General features: G+C 41.6%; 1 protein-coding gene across 1 annotated transcript in view; it reads right to left on the bottom strand.

Annotated features, from left to right (window-relative positions):
• LOC126203042 (phosphoglycerate kinase) overlaps positions 1 to 25,975 on the bottom strand; it is a 58,515-nt gene extending 32,540 nt beyond the window's left edge. The window contains exons 1-5 of the mRNA XM_049937280.1: positions 25,796 to 25,975; positions 25,514 to 25,717; positions 25,295 to 25,439; positions 779 to 978; positions 548 to 686 (exon numbers count right to left, since the gene is read on the bottom strand). Coding sequence (XP_049793237.1) covers positions 548 to 686; positions 779 to 978; positions 25,295 to 25,439; positions 25,514 to 25,717; positions 25,796 to 25,971 — 864 coding nt within the window. The 5' untranslated portion in view covers positions 25,972 to 25,975. The remainder of the gene's footprint in view (positions 1 to 547; positions 687 to 778; positions 979 to 25,294; positions 25,440 to 25,513; positions 25,718 to 25,795) is intronic.
• Positions 25,976 to 27,444: the final 1,469 nt, after the last annotated feature.

Here is a 27,444-nt window from a genome sequence, read left to right as displayed (position 1 = left end):
TTCATACATAAAGGTTTGACTCCAGCAAAAAATGTGCCTCAAAGTTACTTTTTGGAATACTAATGATCAGAGGATCCATTTCAACATTGATAAGAGAATCCAGAAATAAATTATAATGGGATTTGAACAACATATCTGTCACATAACAGTTAGAAAAACATAAGTAATTTTTCTATTACACTCTCACTTTGCTCATTTGATTTCATTTACTTAATATGCTATATACTCATTACTGTCTTGGGTACATCACTGACTTTGAATACTGAGTTGCTGATGGCAAAATTAGGAATTTACTTTCTTCTAGAAACTTCAGGTTGAAGTAGTTTTTCCTCCTCATAATATTCTAGGACATTCCAGTCTATCACACTATTGCAGAGAGTTTACTATATTGTATTACAAAGAACAGACACTACAATATAATGAGCCAAAGTGCTCTGAGCAAAGAATCTGTTGTAGCTAAGATAGTAAACTGCACAAACACAAAGTAAGAGAGTAGTATTTTACATTTTGGCCTTACTGTGACAATCAAAATGATCAATATTATTACCTGCATTCCCTTCAAGACTTTCAGGAATGTGTAAGCCATACCTCCTCCAATTATCATCTCATTTACTTTATCAAGCAAATTTTCTATTAGTTGGATTTTGTCTGCTACCTTTGCACCTCCCAGAATTGCTAAGAAGGGGCTGAAATTGAAAAACTATGTAGAAGCACACTCGTCGATTTCAACTATGAGAAAATATTTAAAAACCATTTGTGAATCACAGATTTCAGTTACCGTTCTGGGTTATCGAGGGCTTTAGCAAAGTACGCCAGCTCTTTCTTCAACAGAAAGCCAGATGCTCTCTGATCGAACCCCTCTCCCATCATAGAGCTGTGCGCTCTGTGTGCTGTTCCAAATGCATCATTTACATAAACATCACCCAGTTTCCTCAAAGATTCTCTGAACTTTGCAACATCTTCTGGGGTGGCTTTGATCTGCAAACAAACCATTACATTACATCATTATTACTCCAATCAAAAGATTTATTCATGAAACACAATAATAAAATAAACCTCCAGTCAGGACACTGTCGCTAAAATGCAGCAGCATAGTTTTCTTATCTCAAGATATTGTTTCACAAAATATGCTGCAATTAGTAGCATTTCTAAATGTTGTAACAGAATGCAATGGCACCAATGACACACAATTTTCAATTATAAAGGGCAGGTAAACTACAATCATATGCTGTACTGCATAGAGTGAAGTTACGGAGATCTTAGCTGCTCTACTTAGTTACAACTAATGCTCCTGGGAAAAATAATAAATAAATAAAAATATTAAAAAATAAATAAATAAAAATATAAAAAAAAATTCAACCACTATCTGTGCAGCATTGACACACATAATGTGAGTGTACTGAAACCACGCAATGTTGCCACATACTAAGAAGATTGTGAAGTAACAATACAATGAGATTATGTCACAGCATATGCCATTTTCTGCAAGTATTTTCTTAGTTAAATTAGTGCATAATGGACATTACATCATGTTTATGTCGCCAGGTAATGAAATGTGAGACCAGACAAAATAACAATCAGACATCACTCTTATTACATTGTGATCAATATCTTATTCAGTCAAACAGTGGTCAGCTCAGCTCTGTTTTTCAAGATGAAAATATTCATTTCAAATGTGTGTCTCCATTCACTAAATAGACTTCCACATAAAATACATTAAGAGCAATGACAGCTGAGTCAATGCATCATTCTCCAGCAATGTTTCAGCATGTTTCTTACTTATCTTCAGGCGAAGTGTGGGGTTCGTGGGGTTCATGTCTCATCTGGGTCTTTATATCTGCCAGGCAATGGGCTTCTCTGCATCCTTGGCACCAGCCAGGTTAATCAGGTGCGAGTGGAATCTGTGCAGTGGCGCGGGGCAGCCACAATCGCTGGGTCCTGGCATCTCGTCTCAGTGCAGCCTGTTTGTTCCATCAGCCACCACCATCCTGCCTCCATCAACAGGCTCTTGTCGTATTGTTGGTAATTTTGTGTCTCACTTGGTGCTGAGTTGGAAGCCACCATCCCGGTTGACCAGGTTATCAACACACACCTCCACTGCCTCTTTAATAACAGAGTCCCAGAAATATTTTGCTTTACACAGCATCTTTGTTCAAATTGTAACTTATGTTCTTCAGTGAGGTTGTGCTCCACTGCCATGGATTTTTCTTTTTGTCTGAGGATAATGCTTCTCACAGATGCAGAAATGCATTGTATAATGCAATGCTGCATGTGTCCAATATATTGTTTTCCACAGTGTTCTTAGATCCAAGCTGCCCTTCATTGAGCCCAGCATATTCCTGGTTTTTGCTGGAGGATGGGAGATGGTTTTGATCTTGTTCTTCAGTATCCTGGTAATCTGTGGCATTGTGGCCCTGCATGCTGGAGGAACACCAGGCCCTTGTTGTCCTTTTCTTCCTGAAGGTCCTTCTTGCACATCTTGAGAGCGCGTCTAATCTGAGTTTCAGTGTAGCCATTCCTCTGGAAGGTTTGCTTCAGGTACTGCATCTCAGTAGGTAGACTGTCCTTGTAGCATATGTCACGAGCTCTGTGGACAAGGGTAGTGGGCACAGATTTCCACTGTGCTGGGTGATAGCAGTTGTTGGTGTTGAGGTAAAAGTCCACGTGTGTAGATCAAGTGTCCCTGAGTGCCGTCAATTTTCTTCTTTATTAGGACATCGAGGAAAGGTAAGCACACATTTTCTTCTAATTCCATTGTGAACTTAACGCTCTAATGTATGCTATTCAGATGGTTGAGAAGCTCTTTTAGGTGTTCAGGCCAAGCAGCCAAACTGTGAAAGTATCATCCATGTACCGATAAGAGACCTTGGGTTTAAGATGTGCTGTTTCCAAGGCAATTTCTCGAAGTATTCCATATACAGATTGGCGATACATGGTGCCAGAGGGGATCCCACAGCAACTCCATCCACATGTTGGTAAAACTTGCCCCCACATTGGAAATATGTGGTTGTGTGCACATGGCGAAATAATTCCACTGTGTCTTCATCAAAATGATTCCCAAGTAGTTTCAACAAGTCCTCTAGCGGTACCCCTGTCGAGAGATATGTGACGTCAAAACTGCATTTTTGTCAAGAAGCCACTCCTTGAGTGTCTTAACAATCTCCGTGGAATTCTGGATGTGGTGGGGACATTTACACATGAGGGCTTGAGTAGTTGTGTCAGATGTTTGGCTGTACCATAGGTAAGAGAATTTATTGTGTGTACTAACAGAGGTAGCAGTACCTCCCTCTTGTGTATTTGGGGAGCACATATAACTGGTGAAACCAGAGCTCTGGGGTAAAGCCTTTCTACCAGGTCCTGGTTCAGACATGAGTTGTTGAGAAGACCGATGGTCTTTCTAGTCACAGCTGTTGTAGGGTCCTCCTCCACTAGTCTGTAGGCCTGGCCCTGCAACAGCGAATTAATCTTGTCCCAGTTGTCAGCCGCTCTTAGGAGCAGCATCGCTTTACCTTTCTCCGCTGGTAGAATGCCAGTATCCTCACCTTCTCTGAGGTGGCATATCATCCTGCTTTCCGCCGCCAAGAATGCCCAAAACCAACATCTCGGCAGCAGAAAGCAGGGTGGAACACAACCTCACAGAAGGTGAGGATATTGGTATTCTACCAGCACAAAAAGGGAACACAACACTGCTGCTAAGATTGGCTGACTACAGGGACAAGATTAATTCCCTGTTGAAGGACCAGGCCTACAAACAAGTGAAGAAGGACCCTACAACAGCTGTGACTAGAAAGATCATCGGTCTTCTCAAGATCTCAGGTCTGGATCAGGGCCTGGTAAAAAGGCTTCACCCCAGAGCTCCGATTCCAAAACAGTTATATGGGCTCCCCAAGATACACAAGAGGGAGGTACCACTACACCTGATAGTAGACTGATTAATTCTCCTACCTATGGTATAGCCAAACACCTGGCACAACTATTCAAGCCTCTTGTGTCGTGGGTAAATGTCCCCACCACACCCAGAATTCCACAGAGCTTGTTAAGACACTCAAGGAGTGGTGTCTTTACAAAAATGATATTACGGTCATCTTTGGCGTCACATCCTTCTTCACGAGGGTACTGTTAGAGGACTCCTTGAAACTGCTTGAGAATCATTTTGATGAAGACAGAGTGGAATTATTCAGCCACGCGCTCACAACCAAGTATTTCCAATCTGAGTGCAAGTTTTACCAATAGGTGGATAGAGTCACTATGGGATCCCCACTGGCACCATGTATCGCGAACCTGTACATGAAGTACTTCAAGGATATTGCTTAGGAAACAGCATGCCTTAAACCCAAGGTCTTACTGGTCAGTGGACGAGACTTTTGCAGTCTGGCCACATGGCGAGGACACCCCAAAAGAACTTCGAACTTCTCGACCATCTGAACAACATACACAAGAACATCAAGTTCACAATGGAATTAGAAGAAAATGGGCATCTATCCTTCCTCGATGTTCTGATAAAAAAGAAAACAGACGGCACACCAGGACATCTACAAAAGCGCGCACGCACACACACACAGACCTTCCTCAATGCCAACAGCTACCATCACCCAACAAAATGGAAACCTATTCTCACTACCCTTGTCCGCAGAGCTCATGACATGTGCGACAAGGCAGTCTACCTATTGAGATGCAGCACCTGAAGAAAATCTTCCAGAAGAATGGCTACACTGAAACACAGATTAGACACGCTCTCAATATGGGCAAGAAGGACCTTCAAGGGCTTGGAGTTCCTCCAGTGTGCAGGGCCACCCACGGCGAAGATTACCAGGATACTGGAGAAGAACAAGATAAAAAATTAGGAATATGCTGGACTCAATGAAGGACAACTTTGGTCTCAGAACACTGGGTGTTTACAGCATCTCTTGTGAATGTGGAAAACAATATATCGGACAGACACAGTGTTGCATCACACAACGCATCTCCAAACATGTGAGAAGCGCTATCCGCAGACAAAAGGAAAAATCTGCGATAGCGGAGTGCAGCCTCAGAGAAGAACGCACATTTCAATTTCAAAAAACCAAGATGCTATGTAAAGAGAAAGGTTTCTGGGACTATAAAGAGGTGGTGGAGATACGAGTCAACGATAACCTGGTCAACCGGGATAGTGGCTTCCAACTCGGCACCGCATGGGACACAAAATCAGCAAGAATACGAGGAGAGTGCACTGATGGAGGCATGACAGTGGCAACTGATGGAATAAGGCTGCAGTGCCGATTCTGCATGCATTTGATTGCCCAACCAGCACTGAGGAGGGAGAGAAGCCCGTGGTCCAGCAGATATGAAGATGCAGATGAGACATGAACCCAATACCTTGCCTGAAGATGGGAAGTAAGAAACTTGCTGAAATGTTGCCACAGAATGACATATTGACTCGGCTGTCAAATCGATACTTTAGCACCAAGATTCACTGAGAAAGCCTGCATTCTCATAATATTAAGAGCACTTTACAACTCTCAAAAGTGAGAAAAGGCAGACAGAAACAAACAGAAAACATAATAAACATGATGTTTTGGAATTTTCAAGACAGTTATTCCAGTAGAAGGAAAGACAAATAAGAAATAACTGCCAAAGAAAAGAATACACCATAGGCCAAGTGGCTGTGGAAGCATTCTGTACCCCATCCAGCATAGCTTAAGTGTTTTTGTTATGGCTCAGAACTATTAATAATCTGTAACAGCAGAAACACTAATTTCGATGCACAAACTGAAAATTTGTAGCTCAAACATCATGGCAGGTACTGGAAAAAAATTAGACTGCAAACATTAACTCAAGGCCATAGAAAGAAAAGATTTGAAACAAAGCCAAAATCAAAGAGATAAAAATATATACTGTATCAAACCAGTGACAAAGTCCGAAAACTGAAGCATGAAACAGAAGAGCACCAAGGCAGGAAAAGCAAGAACCTAGTTTGTAAAAAAACTTTTATACTGGGAATAGGTGGATGCCAAGAGCCAAGCAAGTGCTTTTGGCTCAATCTCTCCTCTCCAAAATTCAGATGCATTACTGACAACCACCTCATCTAAATGAAATCACTATCAAGCATCTGCTACTATGCTCCAGAATCTTTTCAATGACATAATTAAGCACTTTCATTATACAAATTTCTCTGTGGCCTTTCATTTACATAGTGCCAACAGTATTTGTCAATTAGTTGATAAATAACTTGCTTACTCCCTCAGATGTCACTCTTCATTTCACTGATTGTACTTAATCACTGATGGGTCAGCAGTACATGGTACTGAGCAGATTTTACAATAGGATGACTATTGTGCAGTATCATAGTGGGGACATTTGATATTCAACATTAAGGTCTGTCGCACCCTGGCTATTAAATCAAAGGTGCATTTAGATGAACTATATTTTATGGCAGTATTTTGCAGTAATAGTGATCCTGTCAACAATGCTGCAATGTGGCTCCAATAGACAGCACTTCTGCAGGATAGCTGGGCAATATTGCTTATGTTCAAAGTAGTTGCCAACATATTGCCCATGGGTTGCCAGTGTGGGTGGAGATTATTTCATGTTGCAGGGCAATATCTATATGTACTTGTCTGTAAATGCTTCCCTCTCACATTCACCTGCGTATCCTATTTCTCTCACTGAAAACAATGAAGTCACATGCCTGAGCGAAAACTGAATCATTTTGCTTTTGTTCGAATGTTTCCACTTGTACAAATAGGCATGTATTGTTTATTGTGCACAACAATATGGTAGCAGACAAACATGCTATAAGTGTGATTCTTTTCCTACCAGCTACCGGACATCACAATGTAGCCTTTATAGAGATTGCAGTCTGAAAAACCACAGTTCGCAAGCTATTGCCGAAGCTCTCTTGAATCATCTTTATGAAGCGCACAAAAATTTCTGAAGCCTTTGAACCTATGCCACATGCAAAGCAAAAAAGTTGCTCAAGAAAAATGGATGTGCAGGTGGCAGTGTGATGGTTTGCATTTGGCATCAGGAGTTTGTAGTGCTCTCCAATGGACAGATGGGAGAAGGCCAGGACTTCAAACCGAGAGATCAACGGCCGAACATGTGCCATGTGCCATACTGTAATGTTTGGGGGCACCTGTATTTAAGAGGCAGATGTCGAGTTGTGACAGTAAATTTTCGACATCTCTGCCTCAGCCAGTAAGCACAGTGCCACCCCACAAGGAGTTATGGGAGTTCAAATCTCCCAAAAGTAGGAAAGGTTTAGGGAGGGAGTTGATCAATCAGTGCAGCCAATGTGTTCAGGGGTACTGCACCAAGATATACATTAGGGGTACTGCACCATCTGGAGGAAGATATACATTGCAGACAGTTATTTCCTGTGTCGTCCTTATCCTGACAGTCACAGCTTCAAGAGAGGTTTGAAAGGGCACAGGTTCACTGCATACTGAGTTCAGGAACATAGATGCAAACTCCACCTTACACTCAATTATAGTTATTATGGTTCCTGTAGTATCCCTTAGAGCCATGAAGGGCAGGGGTCCACATTGCCAGGAAATAGGTTTCCTGGAGGGCAATGCAGAAAGCAGGTGTAAAGCTTAAGAGTTGCCGTAGCTCAGCCAGGTGGTGGATAAAAAATGCCGCAATTCCACTGGAAGATGGCGTTACCATGAGGCTGGGAAGGCAAGAAGCACCCAAGGTGGCGTGTTATGCCCTAGGGTTACCTGCTGCCACCGAGTGAGTATTTGTAGCCATTTCTAAAGTGGATGAGGCATCAGTGAGATCCAGGGCCACAGGGGACACTAAGATCTCCACTGCATCCTCAGATGCAGAATTGATAGATAGTGGTGGCATTGGGGCCACCAGAGGGTCCTGTTTCTTAGCAGACTACTACTTAGTTTGCTTGTTTGCTTACTTGCTCGCTTCTCTTTAGAGGCTTGCTGGGAAGATTTGTCTGAAGCAGCTTCAGGCATGGAGGAAGACCGTGAAGCTCTTCATCCAGCAGCTTTTGGCTCCTTGAGCGACTGACGAGTGTTTACTGAGGCATTAGCGGAGACCTTGGGAGAGATGGCTCCAAAGGACCCCTCCCGCCAAAGTAGGTGCTTTGGGAGCAACAGAGGAAGCTTTGTCCCCTACCAACAAGGGGGCGTATATATTCTGGTGGCCTGGAGGGCCCACTGTTCGTGGCACAGATTGAGGAACCACTGGCACTTGGGACAGCGACGGTGACTTAGCTACAGCATATGTCGACGTCAACCGAATGGGGTATAATCTTTCAAATATACATTTAGCCTCTGTATAAGTCAACCGGTCCAAGGTCTTTTACTCCATGATTTTCCGCTCTTTTTGGAGTACTGGGCAGTCTGACGAGCGGGGCGAGCGGTGCTCCCCACAGTTGATTCAAGTGGGAGGTGGCACACATGGAGTATCTGGGTGCAGTGGATGTCCGCTGTCTTGACATGTGGTGCTGGAAGTGCAGCGGGAAGACATGTGTCCGAACTTCCAGCACTTAAAGCACTGCACACGGGGAGGGACGTAGTGTTTAACGTCACAGAGCTAAACCATCACCTTGACCTTTTCAGGCAATGCATCACCTTCAAAGGCCAAGATGAAGGCACCAAGTCCCCTGTAAATGCACTGGATGAAATGGAGACCCCGCCGTTCTAGATTGGCACGGAGCTCGTTGTCAGACTGCAAGAGGAGATTGCGATGGAAAATGTCGTCGTAACTGCAGTCTGCTTCACATCTGCTGCGCAGCAAGCTACGTAAATTTAAGTATTAACTATGTTTTTCTTACTTGTCACTTCTTTTTCCGTGTGTTTTTGCTTTTAGGAAGCTTTAATTTTCAAATACTAGTAATATTGTTCCGTATATTTCATGTGTTTTGAATACAGTCTAGAGACAGTTAGTGCTTATTTTCATTGTTTCCAACAAGAAGTGTCTAGTAACCACAGTTTGGTCAGCTATCAGTCGCCTTTAGTGAATTAGCAGTCTAGTTAAAAGTTGATTACTTAATACTCTACAGTAATTTGTTGATTTCTTAGGATGGATAGGATGTGTGACTGCTGTGTACAGATGCAGGAGGAGCTGGCCACTGTTCGAGAACAGCTGAATGTGCTGATGGCTGCGGTCAGCCGTCTTCAGGCTGCTGCCTCTGAGTGTAGCGACAGTGGGGAGTCTGATGTGTCGCATGGTACACCCCCGGTGTTACGTGCTTCACCCACCGTCCCTGCTGTCGAGACATCTTTGTGGGTACTAGGTGCGGTTGGGCCACCCTCTCCCCAAGGGAAGTGGCGGGTTCAACGGCGTTCACGCCGCACGAGGCGGAGTGTCAATGTGGAGGCTGGTCGTGTGGCATCGCCCACTCTGCCTGTGAGTGGACATGTCGATGCTCCTTCAGCAAGATCCGAGCAGGCACATGGGGGTAGGGGTTTATTAGTGATTGGGAGCTCCAATGTTAGCAGGTGATGGAGCCCCTTAGGGAAATAGCGGAAAGGTCAGGGAAGAAGGCCAGTGTTCACAGTCTGCTTGCCAGGGGGTCTCATCCAAGATGTGGAGGAGGCCCTGCCAGCAGCAATAGAGAGCACTGGGTGCACCCGACTGCAAATTGTTGCTCATGTCAGCACTAATGACTCCTGCCATCTGGGTTCAGAGATCATCCTCAGTTCATACAGGCAGTTGGCGGAGTTGGTGAAGGTGGAAAGCCTCGCTCGTGGGATGGAATCTGAGCTAACTATTTGTAGTGTCGTTCCCAGAACCAATCGCGGTCCTCTGGTTTGGAGCCGAGTGGAAGGTTTAATCCAGAGGCTCAGACAATTCTGCAGAGATCTGGGGTGCAAATTTCTCAACCTCCGCTATCGGTTGGAGAAATGTAGGGTCCCCCTGAATAGGTCAGGCGTGCACTACACACAAAAAGCGGCTATAAGGGTAGCAGAGTACGTGAGGAATGCACATGCGGGTTTTTTAGGTTAGAGAATTCCCTCCCTAGGCCCGACAAGACGCCTCCTGAGATGTGACAAGGTAGCAGTAGGAAAAACGCAACAGGGAATGACAATATTAATGTGGTAATAGTAAACTGCTGGAGCATTTATAGAAAGGTCCCAGAACTGCTCTCATTAATAAACGGTCACAATGCCCACATAATACTAGGGACGGAAAGTTGGCTGAAACCAGATGTCAACAGTAATGAAATTCTAAACTCAGATTGGAATGTATACCGCAGAGACAGGCTGGACAGTGAAGGGGGAGGCATTTTTATACTGATAAAAAGTGCAATAGTATACAAGGAAATTGACAGAGATCCGAAATGTGAAATAATTTGGGTGAAGGTCACTGTTAAAGCAGGCTCAAACATAGTAATTGGATGTCTCTGTAGGCCCCCTGGCTCAACAGCTATTGTGGCAGAACACCTTAAGGAAAATTTGGAAAATATTTCGAGTAGATTTCTCGACCATGTTATAGTTCTGGGTGAAGATTTTAATTTACCAGATACAGATTGGGAGACTCAAACGCTTATAACAGGTGGCAGGGACGAAGAATCAAGTGAAATTTTTTTAAGTGCTTTATCTGAAAACTACCTTGAGCAGTTAAACAGAGAACCGACTCATAGCGATAACATATAAGACCTTCTGGTGACAAACAGACCCGAACTATTTGAAACAGTTAGTGCAGAACAGGGAATCAGCGATCATAAAGTAGATACAGCATCGATTATTTCAGCCGTAAATAGAGATATTAAAGAAGGTAGGAAGATTTTTCTGTTTAGCAAAAGTGACGAAAAGCAGATTTCAGAGCACTTGACAGCTCAACACAAAAGTGTTATCTCAAGTACAGATAGTGTTGAGGATCAGTGGACAAAATTCAAAACCATCGTACAACATGCATTAGATGAGTATGTGCCAAGCAAGATCATAAGAGATGGAGAAGAGCCACCATGGTACAACAACCGAGTTAGAAAACTGCTACAGAAGCAACTGAGTTAGAAAACTGCTACAGAAGCAAAGGAAACTTCACAGCAAATATAAACATAGCCAAAGCCTAGCAGACAAACAAAAATTACACGAAGCGAAATGTAGTGTGAGGAGGGATATGCGAGAGGCGTTCAATGAATTAAAAAGTACAGTTCTATGTTCTGATTTGGCAGAAAATCCTAACACTCTGTGACCAAAATGGTAATGAAACAGAGGACGACAGACTAAAGGCCGAAATACTAAATGTCTTTTTCCAAAGCTGTTTCACAGAGGAAGATTGCACTGTAGTTCCTTCTCTACATTGTCGCACAGATGACAAAATGTTAGATATTGAAATATATGACAGCGGGATAGAAAAACAATTAAAATCGCTCAAAAGAGGAAAGGCCACTGGACCTGATGGGATACCAGTTCGATTTTACACAGAGTACGCGAAGGAACTTGGCCCCTTTCTTGCAGCAGTGTACCGTATGTCTCTAGAAGAGCTTAGCGTTCCAAAAGATTGGAAAAGGGCACAGGTCATCCCCGTTTTCAAGAAAGGACATCTAACGATGTGCAGAACTATAGACTTATACCTCTAACGTCAATCAGTTGTAGAATTTTGGAACACTTATGTTCGAGTATAATGACTTTTCTGGAGACTAGAAATCTACTCTATAGGAATCAGCATGGGTTTCGAAAAAGATGATCGTGTGAAACCCAGCTTGCGCTATTTGTCCACGAGACTCAGAGGGCCATAGACACGGGTTCCCAGGTAGATGCTGTGTGTCTTGACTTCCGCAAGACACTTGATAGTTCCCCACAGTCGTTTAATGAACAAAGTAAGAGCATATGGACTATGAGACCAATTGTGTGATTGGATTGAACAGTTCCTAGATAACAGAACGCAGCATGTCATTCTCAATGGAGAGAAGTCTTCCGAAGTAAGCATGATTTCAGGCGTGCCGCAGGGGAGTGTCGTAGGACCGTCGCTATTCACAATATACATAAATGACCTTGTGGATAACATCGGAAGTTCACTAAGGCTTTTTGCGGATGATGTTGTAGTATATCTAGAGGTTGCAACAATGGAAAATTGTACTGAAATGCATGAGGATCTGCAACGAATTGACGCATGGTGCAGGGAATGGAAATTTAATCTCAATGTAGACAAGTGTAATGTGCTGCAAATACATGGAAAGAAAGATCCCTTATCATTTAGCTACAATATAGTAGGTCAGCAACTGGAAGCAGTTAATTCCATAAATTATCTGGCAGTAGGCATTAGGAGTGATCGAAAATGGAACAACCACATAAAATTAATCGTCAATAAAGCAGATTCCAGACAGATTCATTAGAAGAATCCTAAGGAAATGCAGTCCGAAAACAAAGGAAGTAGGTTACAGTACACTTGTTCGCCCACTGCTTTAATACTTCTCACAGGTGTGGGAGCCGAACCATATAGGGTTGATAGGAGAGAGAGATTCAATGGAGAGCAGCGGACTTCATTACAGGATCATTTAGTAATCACGACAGCATTACAGAGGTGACAGATAAACTCCAGTGGAAGATTCTGCAAGACAGACACTCAGTAGCTCGGTACGGGCTTTTGTTGAAGTTTTGAGAACACACCTTCACCGAGGAGTCAAGCAGTATATTCCTCCCTCCTACATATATATCGCGAAGAGACCACGGGGATAAAATCAGGGAGATTAAAGCCCACACAAAGGCATACCAACAATCTTTCTTTGCACGAACCATATGAGACTGGAATAGAAGGGAGAACCGATAGTGGTACACAAGGTACCCTCTGACACACACCGTCAGGTGGTTTGTGGAGTGCAGATGTAGATGTAGATGAAAATGATCCCCTGCACCATGTTGAGGCTTTTATGGAATATCACTCAGCTTTTCACAGGCGAGTAACGCTCAGGATTGGGCTGGGTTGCTGCCTGAATCAAGACTGTGCCATTTCGCATCGTGGACAGCGCTGTCACTTTTCCAAACTTATCCTCGAGGTGTTCAACAAAAAATTGAGGCTTTGTAGGTAGAAAGGGGACCCCATCAGTTATGCTACAGACTAAAAACCGAGGCGAATATGGCTCTCTCCGTTCTGTAGCCCTACGTTCCTCCCATGGTGTAGCGAGGGAGGGAAACAATTTAGGGCCACACCTGTTGGCATTGTATTCAAACTTTCCCTTCTTAGAGACTGCTGGTGCCATACGGTCACAAGCAAGAAATGACTTAGTCCACTTCAATGTGGGTCATCTGCCCTGATGACACCCACTCTCATCAGGGGCTCTTCCCATGGGCGCCCCCCAGCCACAGCAAAGGGCAACTGGCATGATGACCGTTGCTGGGAGTCCTGATGCCTCAGGAAGACCAGCATCTGCTCCTTGACATATGTGAGGAGTTTACAGCACAGGCATCAGCAGTGCGATCCCTGTGTTGTCAGGGGGCTACCACCAAATGGGTACATGATGGATCCACCACAACGAATTAGCTACCGTGCTGGATATTGGGTGCAGAGAAAGCCAATATTGTCACGGGGGCAAAAGGACGGGAGACAATGGAAGATGACATACCCCGGAAAGTGTCCTCACCCAAATAGTTGAATCGCAGGTGGAGATGCAAAGCCATGACGAGAGGTTCAGGAGATCATATCTAAGGGCACTGTGGATAACTCGTGCACCACATACGGCGTCCTTCCCCATATGGGCCGCACTTCTGTAGAATTTGGAAAGTCAAATCGTAATATGGGACCGGAACTCCTAGGGCCAAAAAGTGAGAGACTCCTTTTAGTCGCCTCTTACAACAGGCAGGAATACCTCGGGCCTATTCTAACCCCAGGACCTGCAGAGGGTTCTCCCGCTAGGGTCATCACTACTAAACATTAACTGGGTTACACGGAACACAATCCAAACTTCTCTCACAGGAAGTAATGAGCCTCTTTGTTGATGAGGCTTTCTTTGGTATTGTGTAAATGTTCTCTGTTCCAACTAACTGTTGCCCCTGGACTCTAAGACTGTCATCTGGTTTCTGTACAAACTGTAAATTGCCTTGCACTCTGTTTTTAGGGCTGCTATCTTCCGAATTTCAAAGAGTGTTTCCCAATCAACTTTGTCAAAAACTTTCCCTAAGTGTTCAAAAGCTATAAATGTTGGCTTTAACCTATCTTCTAATGTAAGTCATAGGGTAGTACTGCCTTGCGTGTTCCTACATTTCTATGGAATTCAAACTGATCTCACCTGTGGTCAACTCCTACCAGTATTTCTGCTCTTCTGTAAAGAATTTGTACTACTACTTTGTAATCACGACTTATTAAAATGAAATTCTTCTTGAAGTCCAAAGGTATTTTGCCCATCTCTAACATCTTGCACACCAGATGTAACAGTTTGGTCATGACTGGCTTTGCCAAGGCTATCAGCAGCTCTAACAGAATGTTGTCTACTTTCACAGCCTTGTTCTGAATGAGGTATCTGACTACTCTCAAATTATTCTCACAGTATCATATCTCCCATGTCATCTTCCTCTTCCCTTTCCAAAATATTGCCTTGAAGTCAATTTCCCTTGTATAGCACCTCCCTGTACACCTTCCACCATTCCCTTCTCTGTTTAGTACTGGTTTTCCACCTGAGCTCTTGATATTCATACAGCTGCCTCTCTTTTCTCCAATGTGTCTAATTTTCCTGTAGGTGGCATCTACTACCTTTTGCCTAGTGATAAATGCTTCCAAATCCTTACATTCTGCCTCTAGCCATTCCTGTTTAGCCATTTTGTACTTACTGTCAATCTATTTTTTTTTTTACACATTTATATTCTATCACTTGCTTCATTTGCTGATTTTTGCGTTCTCACCTTTCATAAATTACGCTGAATATCTCTTGTGATATCAAAGGATTCCTACAAGGCCTTGTATTTTACCCTGTTTCATACTCTGCTACTTTCACTATTTCATCTATCAAATCTATTAATTCATCTTCTACTGTATCCCCCCCCCCCACGTTTCAGTCAACTGTTGCATAATGATAATGTTCCCTCTGAAATATCAACAACATTTGGTTCTTTCAACTTATCCAGGACCTGTTTCCTCAATTTCCTACCTTTTAGCAGTTTCTTCAGTTTTAATCTACCGTTTATAACCAATAAATGTGATCAGAGTCCAAATCTGCCCCAGTAATGTCTTGCAATTTAAAATTTGGTTCCGAAACCTGTTATCATTATATAAGCACTATGAAACCTTCCAGTGTCTCCTCCACGCATACTATCTTCACTCATGATCCTTAAACTAAGTGTTAGCAATGACTAAATTATACCCTGTGGAAAATTCTACCACATGTCTCACTTTTTCATTCCTTTCCCCTAGTTCATATTCACTTACTTTTTTCCTATTATCGAATTTCAGTCCCCATCACAATGAAATTTTCATCTCCCTTAACTATCTGAATTTCTTTTATCTCATTGTACATTTCTTCAATCTCTTCATCTGCAGAGATAGTTGGCACACAATCTTTTAGTACTGTTGTCGGTGTTGGCTTCATGTCTAACTTGGCTACAATGATGTGTCCGCACTGTTCATAGTAGTTTATCCACATTCCTAAGTTCTTATTCACTGTTAGGCACACTCTTGTGTTACCTCCTACTTGATTTTGTATTTATCTGACCAGAAGTCCTGTTCCTCCCATCATCACGCTTGACTAGTTTCCACTATAACTTCAACCAATCCATTTCTGTTCCAATCGCAAACAGAGCAAGGGAGAAAAGGCATTGTGCCTGCATCATGGCCCCTTACACGAAATGTACATTGCAGCAGCAGGCTCATTCTGCAGTCAGGTTTAAATAATGGCTCTCCAATTTTTCTCAATAGCGCTCCTTGAAAAAATGTACCTGACCTCCAGGGATTCCCAATTGAGTTCTCACAAAGCTCAGTCCTGAATCGAATCCATGTCTCCTTTGAATTTGCCTGGGGAGGGTGAGGGGGGAAGATTCCAGACACTCAAACGGTACTCAAGAGTGAGTTGCACTACAGATCTTTACGTGGTCTCCTTTACAGATGAACTACACTTTCATGAAACTTTCCCAATAAACCAAAGCTGACTAGTTGCCTTCCCACAACCCTTACTTATTTAATTTTGAATCATTTTAAGTGTAAACCTACATATTCAATCAATCTGACTGTCAAGTAACAAACTACTAATGCTGTGTCTGAACATTACAGATTGTTTTTGCTACTTATCTGCACTAACTTACGTCTTTCTATTCATCACACCAACTAGAAATTTGTCAAGTCACCTTGTATCCTTCTACAGTCACTCAATGAAAATACTTTCCCATACACTACAGCATCAGCAGCAAACAGCTGCAGATTGCAGCTCACCCATCAGTCAGGGATTTATGCATGTAGGTAATAACAGAGGTCCGCAAGTAGGTAATAGTAGTGGTCCTATCAGATTTCCCCAGAGAACTTTTGATGATGCCCTTTTTTCTGACTAACACTCGATGTTGAGGAAAATGTATTAGGTCCTATTACTTCACAAGTCTTCAATTCACTCGCAGATCTAGGAACCTATTCTGTATGCTCATAATTTCATTAACAGTCTGCAGTGGGGCACCATGTCAAACTACTTTTTGGAAATCTAGAAATATGGAATCCACCTGCTGCCCTTCATCCATAGTTCACAGTATATCAAATGAGAAAAGGCAAGCCAAATTCTGCACGAGTGATCCTTGCTGAAAGTGGACAGAAGTTCTTCCGTCTCAAGGAAATGTATTAAACTCAGTGCATGTTCAAGAGTTCTGCAATACACTGAAGTTGAGGGTATTGGTCTGTAATTACTCGAGTCCATTTTTTTACCCTTCTTATATACAAGAATCATCAAGTTTTTTCCAGTCACTTGAGACTGAGCTTCGCAAGAGATTCACATTAAATGCAAGCTAAGTAAGGGACCAATGCCACAGAGTACTTTTTGTAACAGCGAAGTGGGATTCCATCCAGACCTGGTGACTTGTTTTCAACTCTGTCAGTTGCTTCTCTACGCCAGGGAGGCGTATTACTACATAAGCCATATGGGAGTCTGTGTGATGTTAAGATGGCACTATGTCTGTACAATCCTCAATTTCTTAAATGCGAAATTTAAAACTTCAGCTTTCCTTTTGCTATTTTCTATCACCACACCAGATCTGTCAACAAGAGAGTGGTTGGAAGTCTTTGACCCCCTAAGCCATTTTACGTAGGACCAATATTTTCTCGGGTTCTTGGCTAGTTCCTTTGCTAAAATATGGCAGTGACACTGGTTGCACGCTTCGTGCATTTATCTTTTTAATCACATGAATCTCTGCTAACTTTTGCCAGCCATAATTTGTGTGTTCTCTTTTGAACCATGAGTGCAATCATCTTTGTTTCCTCAGCACTTTTCGAAGTTTGTTATTAAACCACATTGGGTCTTCTCCATACTTAATCTGCTTACTCACTGCACACTTCTCCAGAGTGCAGCTTACAGTCTGTTTAAACTTTTCCTCTACTTCTATCATACTGGAACAAAACGATTTTCAGCCACTGTAACGCTAGCAACTGCTTATCTGCTCTTTCTAGCAAAAATACTTTCCTTGCCTGCTTGACTGATTTGTTAACATTAGTAACCATCATCACTGTGATGGCAGCATGATCACTAATCCCTGCCTCCATTCTGATACCATCAATAAGGTCAGGACTGTTGGTAGCTACAAGGTCTAAATACAAGGCCTCTTCAAAACCTATCAGGCTTATTTATAAGAACAGTCTTTATACAGATACAGTTGTCGGACGCTACAGCCACCTTCGAAGTAGCCCCCTTCAGCTTCTACAAATCTTTTCCAATGCTGCTGCCACTGCCAGAAAGCCTCTTTTGGTGTGGTACACAGGTCCTCCATCCAGTTCTTCATAATGTCTTCCCTGCTCTAAAATTGGGTCACCTTCACAGTCTATTTCGCTTTAGAAAAATGCTACTTGGTGCTAGGTCAGGGGAATGAAGAGAATGACAAACCTCAGCCATGGTGTGATTGGTCAAAAAATTTTAAACTATTTGAGAATGATGGGCGGGCACATTGTTGTGATGAAGGAGCAAACTGCCTGCTGCCCACAAGTCTGGTCATTTGCATCTCACTGCTTCATGAAGGCGACGCAGAACTCTGTGGTAGTACTCCTTACAGATATTAGTGCCTTATGAGATATACTCGTAAAGGACCATGACATTGGTGTCAAAAAAGGAGGTCAGTATGACTTTCACACTGCGGTAGACTTTCCATGCTTTTTCCGGTCTCGGAGATGCCAGATGCTTCCACTGCGATGACTGGAACTTTGTCTCTGCGTCATACCCATAAACCCAAGGCTCACCACCAATGGTCACTGTATTAAGTTGAGATTACTGTTGGCAGTATCCAGCATGTTCTGTGTGACCTCCAAAGTTGCTCCTGCTCAGTTGTTAGCAACTTTGGCAAAATTTTGTTGAGATCCTTCTGACGTCCAAATGTTCCATTAGAAAGGAATGAATGGATCCAAAACTAATTTAATCTCGTCTAAAACTTCTCTGGCCACGATTCATCTGTACCGTATCACCAGGGTCCTTATATGATCACTAACAACCTCATTCGCAGATGTCGAGGATAAATCTGAAAATGCTTCACTGTTCACTGATGAGAAGGGGTTGTACTACTCTTCTATCTGTGTGGAACCCATTGCTTCATCCCCAAACACTTGTTGATCTAGTGAATTGTTTCAACTTGAGAATCACCTAGCTTAAAACATTTGATGCAACAACGTTGTTCCACTTTTTCTGTCATATTGCCCACAATGCAAAATCTGCCAACTACCACTTACACATCTTCACTTGCCTATGGCTAGGCAGTGACTGGTTTCTGCAGTCATGAAAAAAAATCAGGTATGCGCACTTTGTATTTCTACAAACCTAGAGAGCACATGTGCTCCGATACAGTTGTTGGTTTCAAGTATAAAAAACAAGGCTGGATACTTTTGAACAGCACATATATATATATATATATATATATATATATATATATATATTATATATGAGAGAGAGAGAGAGAGAGATATATATATATATATATATATATATATATATATATAGATATAGAGAGAGAGAGAGAGAGAGAGAGACACCACACATGCTTGTTTGTGTGTTTTCTGTACTTTTACTCTAGACTGAGAATGGATTCATTTTAAACGTTATTGAGTTTTCTTTCTCTTTTGTGTGTGTATGGTGGTAACGAATGCTTCTGCTATTGTGTGAAAGGTCTCCTTTACTCTTAAATTATTTAGTCTATCAGAACTTTCCTATTACATTCATACATTAACATCACTCTCAACAAGCGATCTGCTGCAATCTGAACAGTTGCTACTGTTGACATAATTCCCAAATGAAAAATTTTGGTTATGATTTTTTCATACTGTGTTATCACGTATCAAACTACCCCCATGGGCGTCACAGCAACAGAATTTCAAGTTTGCGTCTGACACCAATAGCAGTCACGCAGGATCTGGTGGGCACAATGCTGCACACCTGCTCAGCCAGGCCTCCAGTGGCCCTGTACAATAAGCGTATCCTGCCACCGCAATATAGGACAGCCAGCAGCAGCCACTCAGTCCACTTGCACTGAACATCCAGACCCTTCCTTACAACAGGTTCTCCAGATTCCAGGTTATCAAGATCTCTGGAAAAGTGCAGCAGACAGTTTTGAGGAAGCACCTATCTGTTCTGTAGATAGCTGCAACAAACAGGCTTCGTCGCTGTCTTGCCAACAGCTGTCTGGCCAGCTGCAGTCACAGGGCTCCTGCCAACATGTGTGTCATCCAGCACAAGATGTTGAGTAGTGCCCTTGCTGTAATACGACACATTCTCGTCCCTGGTGTGAAGTGACATGCTTTATTTGCAGCAAATGGGGGACGTGTACACACTGTATGCTTACAGCAGTATAAGGAGCCCTCTTGAACTACTACTTCTCGCAAATCAAAGTCACAAACAGCGTGTAGTGTTTTCAAAGCCCCACAGTGTTGTTAGTGCAAAACAGAGTATCAGCCATTCATGAAAGCCTCCCAACTCATTGTATATGAAGACAAAACATTTTTGTTTCTTTTACTATTGTTAGACAATCAGTCCATTGGCAACTTGGCACTGATGCTTCAGTGACTTTGCTCAATCACAGCACTTACGAACTGCTTTGCAAAACTAAATTATTCACATCATGCCATACACTGAAAGTGTACAACAGCTAAGACATTCCTGTTTTAGGCACTTCTAGCCTTCCTACAACTTTCCGAAATTTGACATTTACACTGCTTTCCTCCTGAAACTGTGGTAATATTATTGGTCTAGGCTCTCTCTATTTGCGTGGGTTAAGCATTTAGAACAAATTACTTTTTGTTTCTTCCTTTGTTCCTTAGGACAGTGTTACTACATTACATGCAGAATTTTATGATTTCTTTTCTCAGGGGATAGGCAAAGCCAGTAATTTTGTTGCCCATGTCACAATGAAGGACAATGCACAGCCACATTTCGTTAAGGCTCGTCTTGTCCCTTAGGCTCACCGAGAACAGAGGCCTCAGGAACTTACTGCTTTGCAAAACAATGGGATCGTAGCACCCATTACTGCGTCAATAGATGTCCCCTCTTGTTACTCTAAAGGAACCGTCTGGCAGACTTTGGCTATGTGCTGATTTTAAGAAAACAAACCTCAAACAGTCATTGAAAGTTATCCCGTCACACCCGGAAAAACTGATTGATGAATTGGATGCCGGTTGTTACTTTTCAAAAATTGTTTTGCACGAAGCTTACTTGCGAATACTTCTAGATGACCAGATGCAACAATTTGCCATTAACACTCATGTGGGTCTCAACAAATTTCTGAGACTGTCATTTGGCAGTGCTTCCACACCTGCCATATTACAGCACTTTCTGGAGCAGCTGCCTGCAAATGTTCCTTTTTGCTCAAATTATTTAAATGAAACTGTCCTCAGGTCACACTCCTGAAGAACACATGAGCAATCTTCGCACTGTTTCAAGTGTTATCTGCAGCTGGTCTCAAATGGAACAGAGACAAATGCTTGCTTTTTCAGACTGAACTTGGGAACTTTTATCTTTAACTGCCAGGGTGTTCACCCATTTCAATCACAGCTGCTTGCTATCTGTGACCTACTACCCCCACACAATGTGCAGTAATTGCAGTTTGTGTTATGTAAACTTGTTTATTATATCCGATTTATACCAAATGCCACTCATATTGCAATTTCCCTGCACTGCTTGTGCAGGAAGAATGTTCCTTTTGTTTGGTTAAAAAGACTGTCAGTCTGCTTTCTAGAAGTTGAAAGACGCTTTGCCTAGTGATTGATGCCTTGTTCTTTCTGATCCAGCCAAACCTGTGGTCTTGGCTGTGGATGCTTCCTCTTACACCATTGGTGTAGCCTTGTCAAATAAATTTGGTGCTGTTGACAGGCTGACTGCCTCTGCTTCAAAATTGTTGAAAAGAGCTAAATGTAATTATTCACAAATTCAAAAGGATGCGCCCACCATTGTCTATGGTGTCACTAAGTTTCACCTGTGTCTTTTTGGCAGGAACTTTTGATCTGTGACGGAGTATAACCCCTACCCTTCTCAGTCAGTCCCCAACTCTGATAGCACTGAAGCTGCAATGATGGACTCATCTTTGGCCAAATTAGCAATACAAGATAGGGTAACGGTCCACTTTGAAGAATGGATGAAGATGCTCTCTCTCGCCTCCTTGTTGGTCCAGACTCGACACTCAACAAGTCCTCTGCTTATTGTTTCTACACAGGTGCAGAAGACAGACACTTTAAATAGTTCGCTGATCACTGGAAAGTTGCCCACGCCACAGCAGATTCTGCTGCACTACGTCCACACAGGTTGGCCATGTTGGCCAGGTTTGCAATGAGTCTTCATACACTTTGAGAAATACTAGTTGAGTAAATATTCTGTCTTCTGTGATTCTTGTTTGATAATCTACACCTATCCAGCATTCCAACAATGATTGTCACCACACCACTCTGTAGTCCACCCCTCCTTGTCATTGTGTACAAAATCTCACACAGTATATACCAGTGAATATACTGACCACAAAAGCTATCTTAACATACTGAGTACATCCAGAAAAAAAGGTACACTACACAGTATGGTCAATGAGGGAACAGTATGGTAAATGAGGGAATTTCTGACCACAAAAGCTATCTTAACATACTGAGTACATTCAGAAAAAAAGGTACACTACACAGTATGGTCAATGAGGGAACAGTATGGTCAATGAGGGAATTTGAAAGATTAATACAATGACATGAAGATGTAGTCAGTTACTGAGATTTCATTAGAAAACCAACAAACAATACATCCGATATTTCCAAGTAGAATTTTGGTCTTCTGCAATACAGTAATTATGATGTAAAGAAATTGTCATTACTATAACTGCTTTGACCAGAGACATTATTGTTGGCAATTTTCTTGAAATGAAGGGTATGACAGACTGAACTATAGCATGGCCTGATATCTAAATTAGTTTTGGAAGCAATAGTTCAGTAGAAAGTCAGTGAAGCTAACGAATGGATCATGAGAATCTATCCACTGCACATCCCTCTAATATCAAGGTTGCCACAAGTTTGGCCAAGTGAAACACTCCGAAATTTCCTTGATTTCCAGACAAGTTTTAGCATTTTTCCCTCAAATTTTGAGATATCAAGGGTAAGCAATGACATAAGTCGACAAAAAAATTTAGCACTTCTGTATTTCTCTCCAGTTTTCAACAAAAATCTTAAGTATTAACATCAACATATTTTGTAACGAACTGTTTTTAGATGGTGAAAGCAAGCCAAATGGTATGTGTGTTTCATTAAGACCACCTGTTACTCCAATAAAACAAAACACGTTTGGTGAAGAAAATATACGTTTCCTTGGAGTTGCAAGACAGGTTTAAAATACCTTCACTGATTTCAGAAAAAAGTAGGCCTCTTGAAAGAAGTGTATAACGCAGGGAAGAGTTGCGTAAACCAAAACTATATGTGATCACCAATAAAATGTTGGTTCTACTATGTTCGTTATCGTTGGCTGTTACCCACTGTGTTGTGTTTATTATTTTACGAGTATTGTGTGAATTTTCTTTTGAGAAGTATGTGAGTACATAGCACACAAACCGCCAATGATGGCCACAATTTCCTTCTTGTTATCATCCACACTTAATATACAAATTTCGGTATTTCCAAAGTGCTAAAATGTACTAGAATAAATAAAATGATTATAAAACACTGCACTGTACAATGTATTTGCGGTGACTGTGTCAATTCCTAAAAACTATCGCCTGTGGCCTCTGGCCTGCTGAGGAGCAGAGCGGTCATGAGTCCTTAGATAAACCATGAAAATCCACTGCATTATGCCACACACAAACAGACCCGGCATGTAGGCAGATTGGTGACACTACATCTGACAGGCAAGACCTGCACATTAGGGGGAACTGATAGGCTTCAGACTGGCAGGCCCAGCCAGCAATGATGCATGGCATCTCAGTAAACAAACCATTTCATCTACTGAGACAAAAACAAGATTTTTCCAGTGCTCTTTTCAAATTTCCCTGACATGTTGGAAATTCCCTGATTTCCAGAGCTTGTGGCAACCCTGGTTATATTGACCTAGTGACAACCCCTGTCTTTCTACTGTGGTCTGATATCAAGTTTTTGATATGTTTGAAGATATTAATAAATTCCATATATTCCCGTGTGGGCAGAGGGGGGAGGGGCCCCTGAGACTTTCATCATTACAACATACGTATCAGATTATGCAACATCATTATCCTAATAATAATAATAATAACACTGTGGATGAATTGTTGTTCACTAGTCACAGCTGGTGCATCGTATTGCATTCTTTGCCATATACACCAAGTATATGACCTGTAACATATATGAGTAAATTTATGCATGCATAGTGTCTGTACTGTGTTAAAATTTGTCAAAATGAAATAACTGTAAACATTATGCTACGATACTATTATATCTTATCACAATTTGTACTTTGCTTCAACAGCCGAACACTACTTTCAACATAATTTACAACTTTCAGCTACAATAAAGACTGGTGTTATCTCAACACAGATACAAAAGGAGTGCAGCTCTTGTATCACACACTTGCTCAATGCCTAGCGCAGAACTCTTCTTAAACCACACCTATTCTTTTGTTGTCAGAATACCTGCTAGCAGTTTATTCTTGCCAACTGCAAATGGAACTTGGATCTGTAGTGTAGGTAATTTACAAGAAGTATTGGGTATCGAAGTCACACCCTCACTACGGGTGATATATATCGAACGCCTGACTGTTGAAGCACACTGAATAAGTGGTGCGATGTTTTATAATTATATCATGGGAGGAGGTCCAAGGTTCGATCTTTATTAATAACAGCCACACATTCAATTTATTCATAAACATTGATCCACCTACCTTAGCCCCATGATTTAATTAAAAAAGCATAACCATCAAGAATGCTATACCACATTCATTTGTCAATACACATAACATCCCAAATTCCTGCCTCTACAGTATAGTATCTGATGTATATCGCTCACAGTGAGGGCGTGATTTCCAATACCCAAGGCTTGTTGGAAGTTACCATAGCCTATAATAACTTTGCGCAATGGTGCACAACAATAAAAGTGTAACATTACTACTGATTTTCAGCTTGTTAGTTTGGATATTCTGTTTACGCATAGAATGATAGGTTATAACTAAGCCTCAGTAACTGCCAGAGAAATAGACTTTGGGACTAGTGTGCTATTAATGTTGGTTTCAAAACTGATACAACCACATTAATAGATAACTAAGTTAAAACTAACCCTTTGACATATCTAACACAAAAAGAGCCCTTCCATTTCGATCAGGTCTACTTTATGATCTATAACCAATACACTTTTTCTAACTACGAATGTTCTTTCAATCGCATACAAGTATGATGGTCAATCTGGATTAACTATTAATGAATGGGAGAGATTTCTTTACAATTTCATTTTGAAGAGCCACATTCAAATTCGTATCTGCAACAAAGGTTACAGGTACACAGCAGTGTTAAGGTTCTTGTTTATCACTGACTGTCGTTTTCCTACTTCTCACAGTTTGATCCCACTATAGATCAACTGTTGATAATGGCTACTTCGAACAACCTATTCATCACCGACAACTGTTCCCCACTATTTGCTTCACCTTACTGTACAATACTACAATTTAAGGGCTCATTAATTGTAGCCACTAAATACTACATTGTGGAATATCTAACACAAAACAAGCTAAATAAATTCGAAACCTAATTACAGAAAATTAGCTGCTTAATACCTTGTTTCCTGCTTCGTCTACGCCTTTTCCCTCCTCCTCAACATAAAATCGCAAATTTTCTAAAAGAATAACAGATCCATCTGGAGGCGACGCACAGGCCGCTTCAACCTCGGGCCCCACACAGTCATTAAGGAACTGTACATCCCTGCAGAAAACACCGTCAGGAATGAAGTCTAACGAACAACATCTAACACTACAAATGTGACAAGACTGATATACCTATCTAGAAGTTTCTTCAACTCTTCTGCTACCGGCTGTAATGTGTACTTCAAATCTTTGTGTCCATCTGGCCGTCCAAGATGTGACATGAGAACAACTGACTTTGCCTTGTTATCAAGGGCATACTTTATTGTGTCCAATGCAGCCACTATACGCTGATTGTTGGTAATCTTCCCTTCTTTTAAAGGGACATTGAAATCCACCCTGAAATAATGCCGTAAATTGTCATTCTGTGAAGACACTACTTACATTTAACACAGTTTATATATTATCAGAATTTACCTCATTAAAACTCGTTTACCCGTCAGGTCTACCTTATCAATGCTCAATTTATTCAAAGACATGTTATTGCGTTCCAGATAATAAATACTCTGACGAAAAGTTGTACACAAGCGGAACGCCGGTTTCAAGCAAAATCCTACGACAACCTTCAGAAGGTCAACAACTGCGAACAGCATTTCCTATTGCAGCGCTGCCAACTTCTCTTCTGGTAAAGATGACCTTTGATTTGTTTTCTCATTTCCCTTTAGAGTTGAAAAAATTTTAATATTCTGAAGGATAATAACAATAAACAGGAGTAAGTTTCCTTGCAACGTTAAAATGACTTAGGGTCTACGCATTAACGCTATAAATGATAATCCAGAAATGTGTTTCAAATCAAATGTAAAGGCCCGTCCAAACACACATCGCAACGGCACAGACAGATCATCGAGTGTGAACGGGAGATTTGCGCATGTATGAGATGTGCGGAAACGGGGAAGTTGGAGGTTTGAGAGAAATTACTCAATCTGAGGGTTCAAATCATATCTGTGTAGACAAGTTGCAGCACGTGGGCAGGAGATTTTACGCAAATCTGGCGCGCGAAACATGTTTGAGTCAGAAGTTTCTAGAGTTTCTCGTTTGTGTGTGCACAGTGGATTTTAAAATATCAGAACAAGTCAGTCCTTTAGAGAGTTCATTGCCGAATTTACCGTAATATATACGAGTTATACATGTTCGTCGAAAATTAAGAGCAAAGAATACTGCGATAGAGACAAGAAAGCAGATGTTTGTAATTTTTTAATAGAGAAATTACGAGAGGTTGACCCTATGGCAAACAAGAGATACGGTAATAAAAAAAATTAATTCGTTGCCGAGTGTGTACGCAATACTTGTCTCGAAACTGCAGTAGAAACTTTCAGATCATGTAGCTCCTTCCTGTTGCCAGGAACCTTAACGCCACCATCGGGTATTCATGTGAACAAATTTCTATCGGCATATAAGTATTTTTCCGCATTATAGGAGGAGTTGTTGAGATTCAAAAGATAATTATACTTTTCCCAATGCATCCGCAAATAATTACACCAGTCGTCCCACTACTTCTGAAGAAGTTTCCAACACAGACCGTTACAGAATTTCCTCCAATTCTGAATAAATAGTCATTTGCGCAGAGGAACGGCTGCCTGATAACGGCCTTCAACTTATAGAACTTGCGAAAGCACATACAACTAAAATAAATCCGATGGCGGGTCTGAGCAATACATTAGTTACCATTTCTTAATTAAACTATAGATAAATATAACATAACTAAAGATAATAATAACCATAAATCGCTAAAAACGGAAAGCTGGCTGAAACCAAGGCAGAAGAGCAGCGAATCTTTAATCCTGATTAGATTATACATCACAAGGAAAGGCTATATGACACGCTGGACGGCATGCCATGCATGACTCCACGATATCTAGTGAAGTAGTAAATTCATCACTGTTCTTGAAAGAGTGCTACCCAAATTAGGCAACACACATGAAGCTGTTGTAAATCAACCACAAAGATACAATCTACCTTCTTGGCCATGCATAAATAAATTAATAGGAAGAGTAAACAAAGAGATAGATGAAGTATGCAAAAAATTTCTGTGTGTGAACTTAATAACTGTAAGCATGTTAGACAGA

This window comes from Schistocerca nitens, chromosome 9 (assembly GCF_023898315.1).
Source record: "Schistocerca nitens isolate TAMUIC-IGC-003100 chromosome 9, iqSchNite1.1, whole genome shotgun sequence".
Lineage (NCBI taxonomy): Eukaryota > Metazoa > Arthropoda > Insecta > Orthoptera > Acrididae > Schistocerca > Schistocerca nitens.
This window is presented reverse-complemented; position numbering and strand designations above follow the sequence as displayed.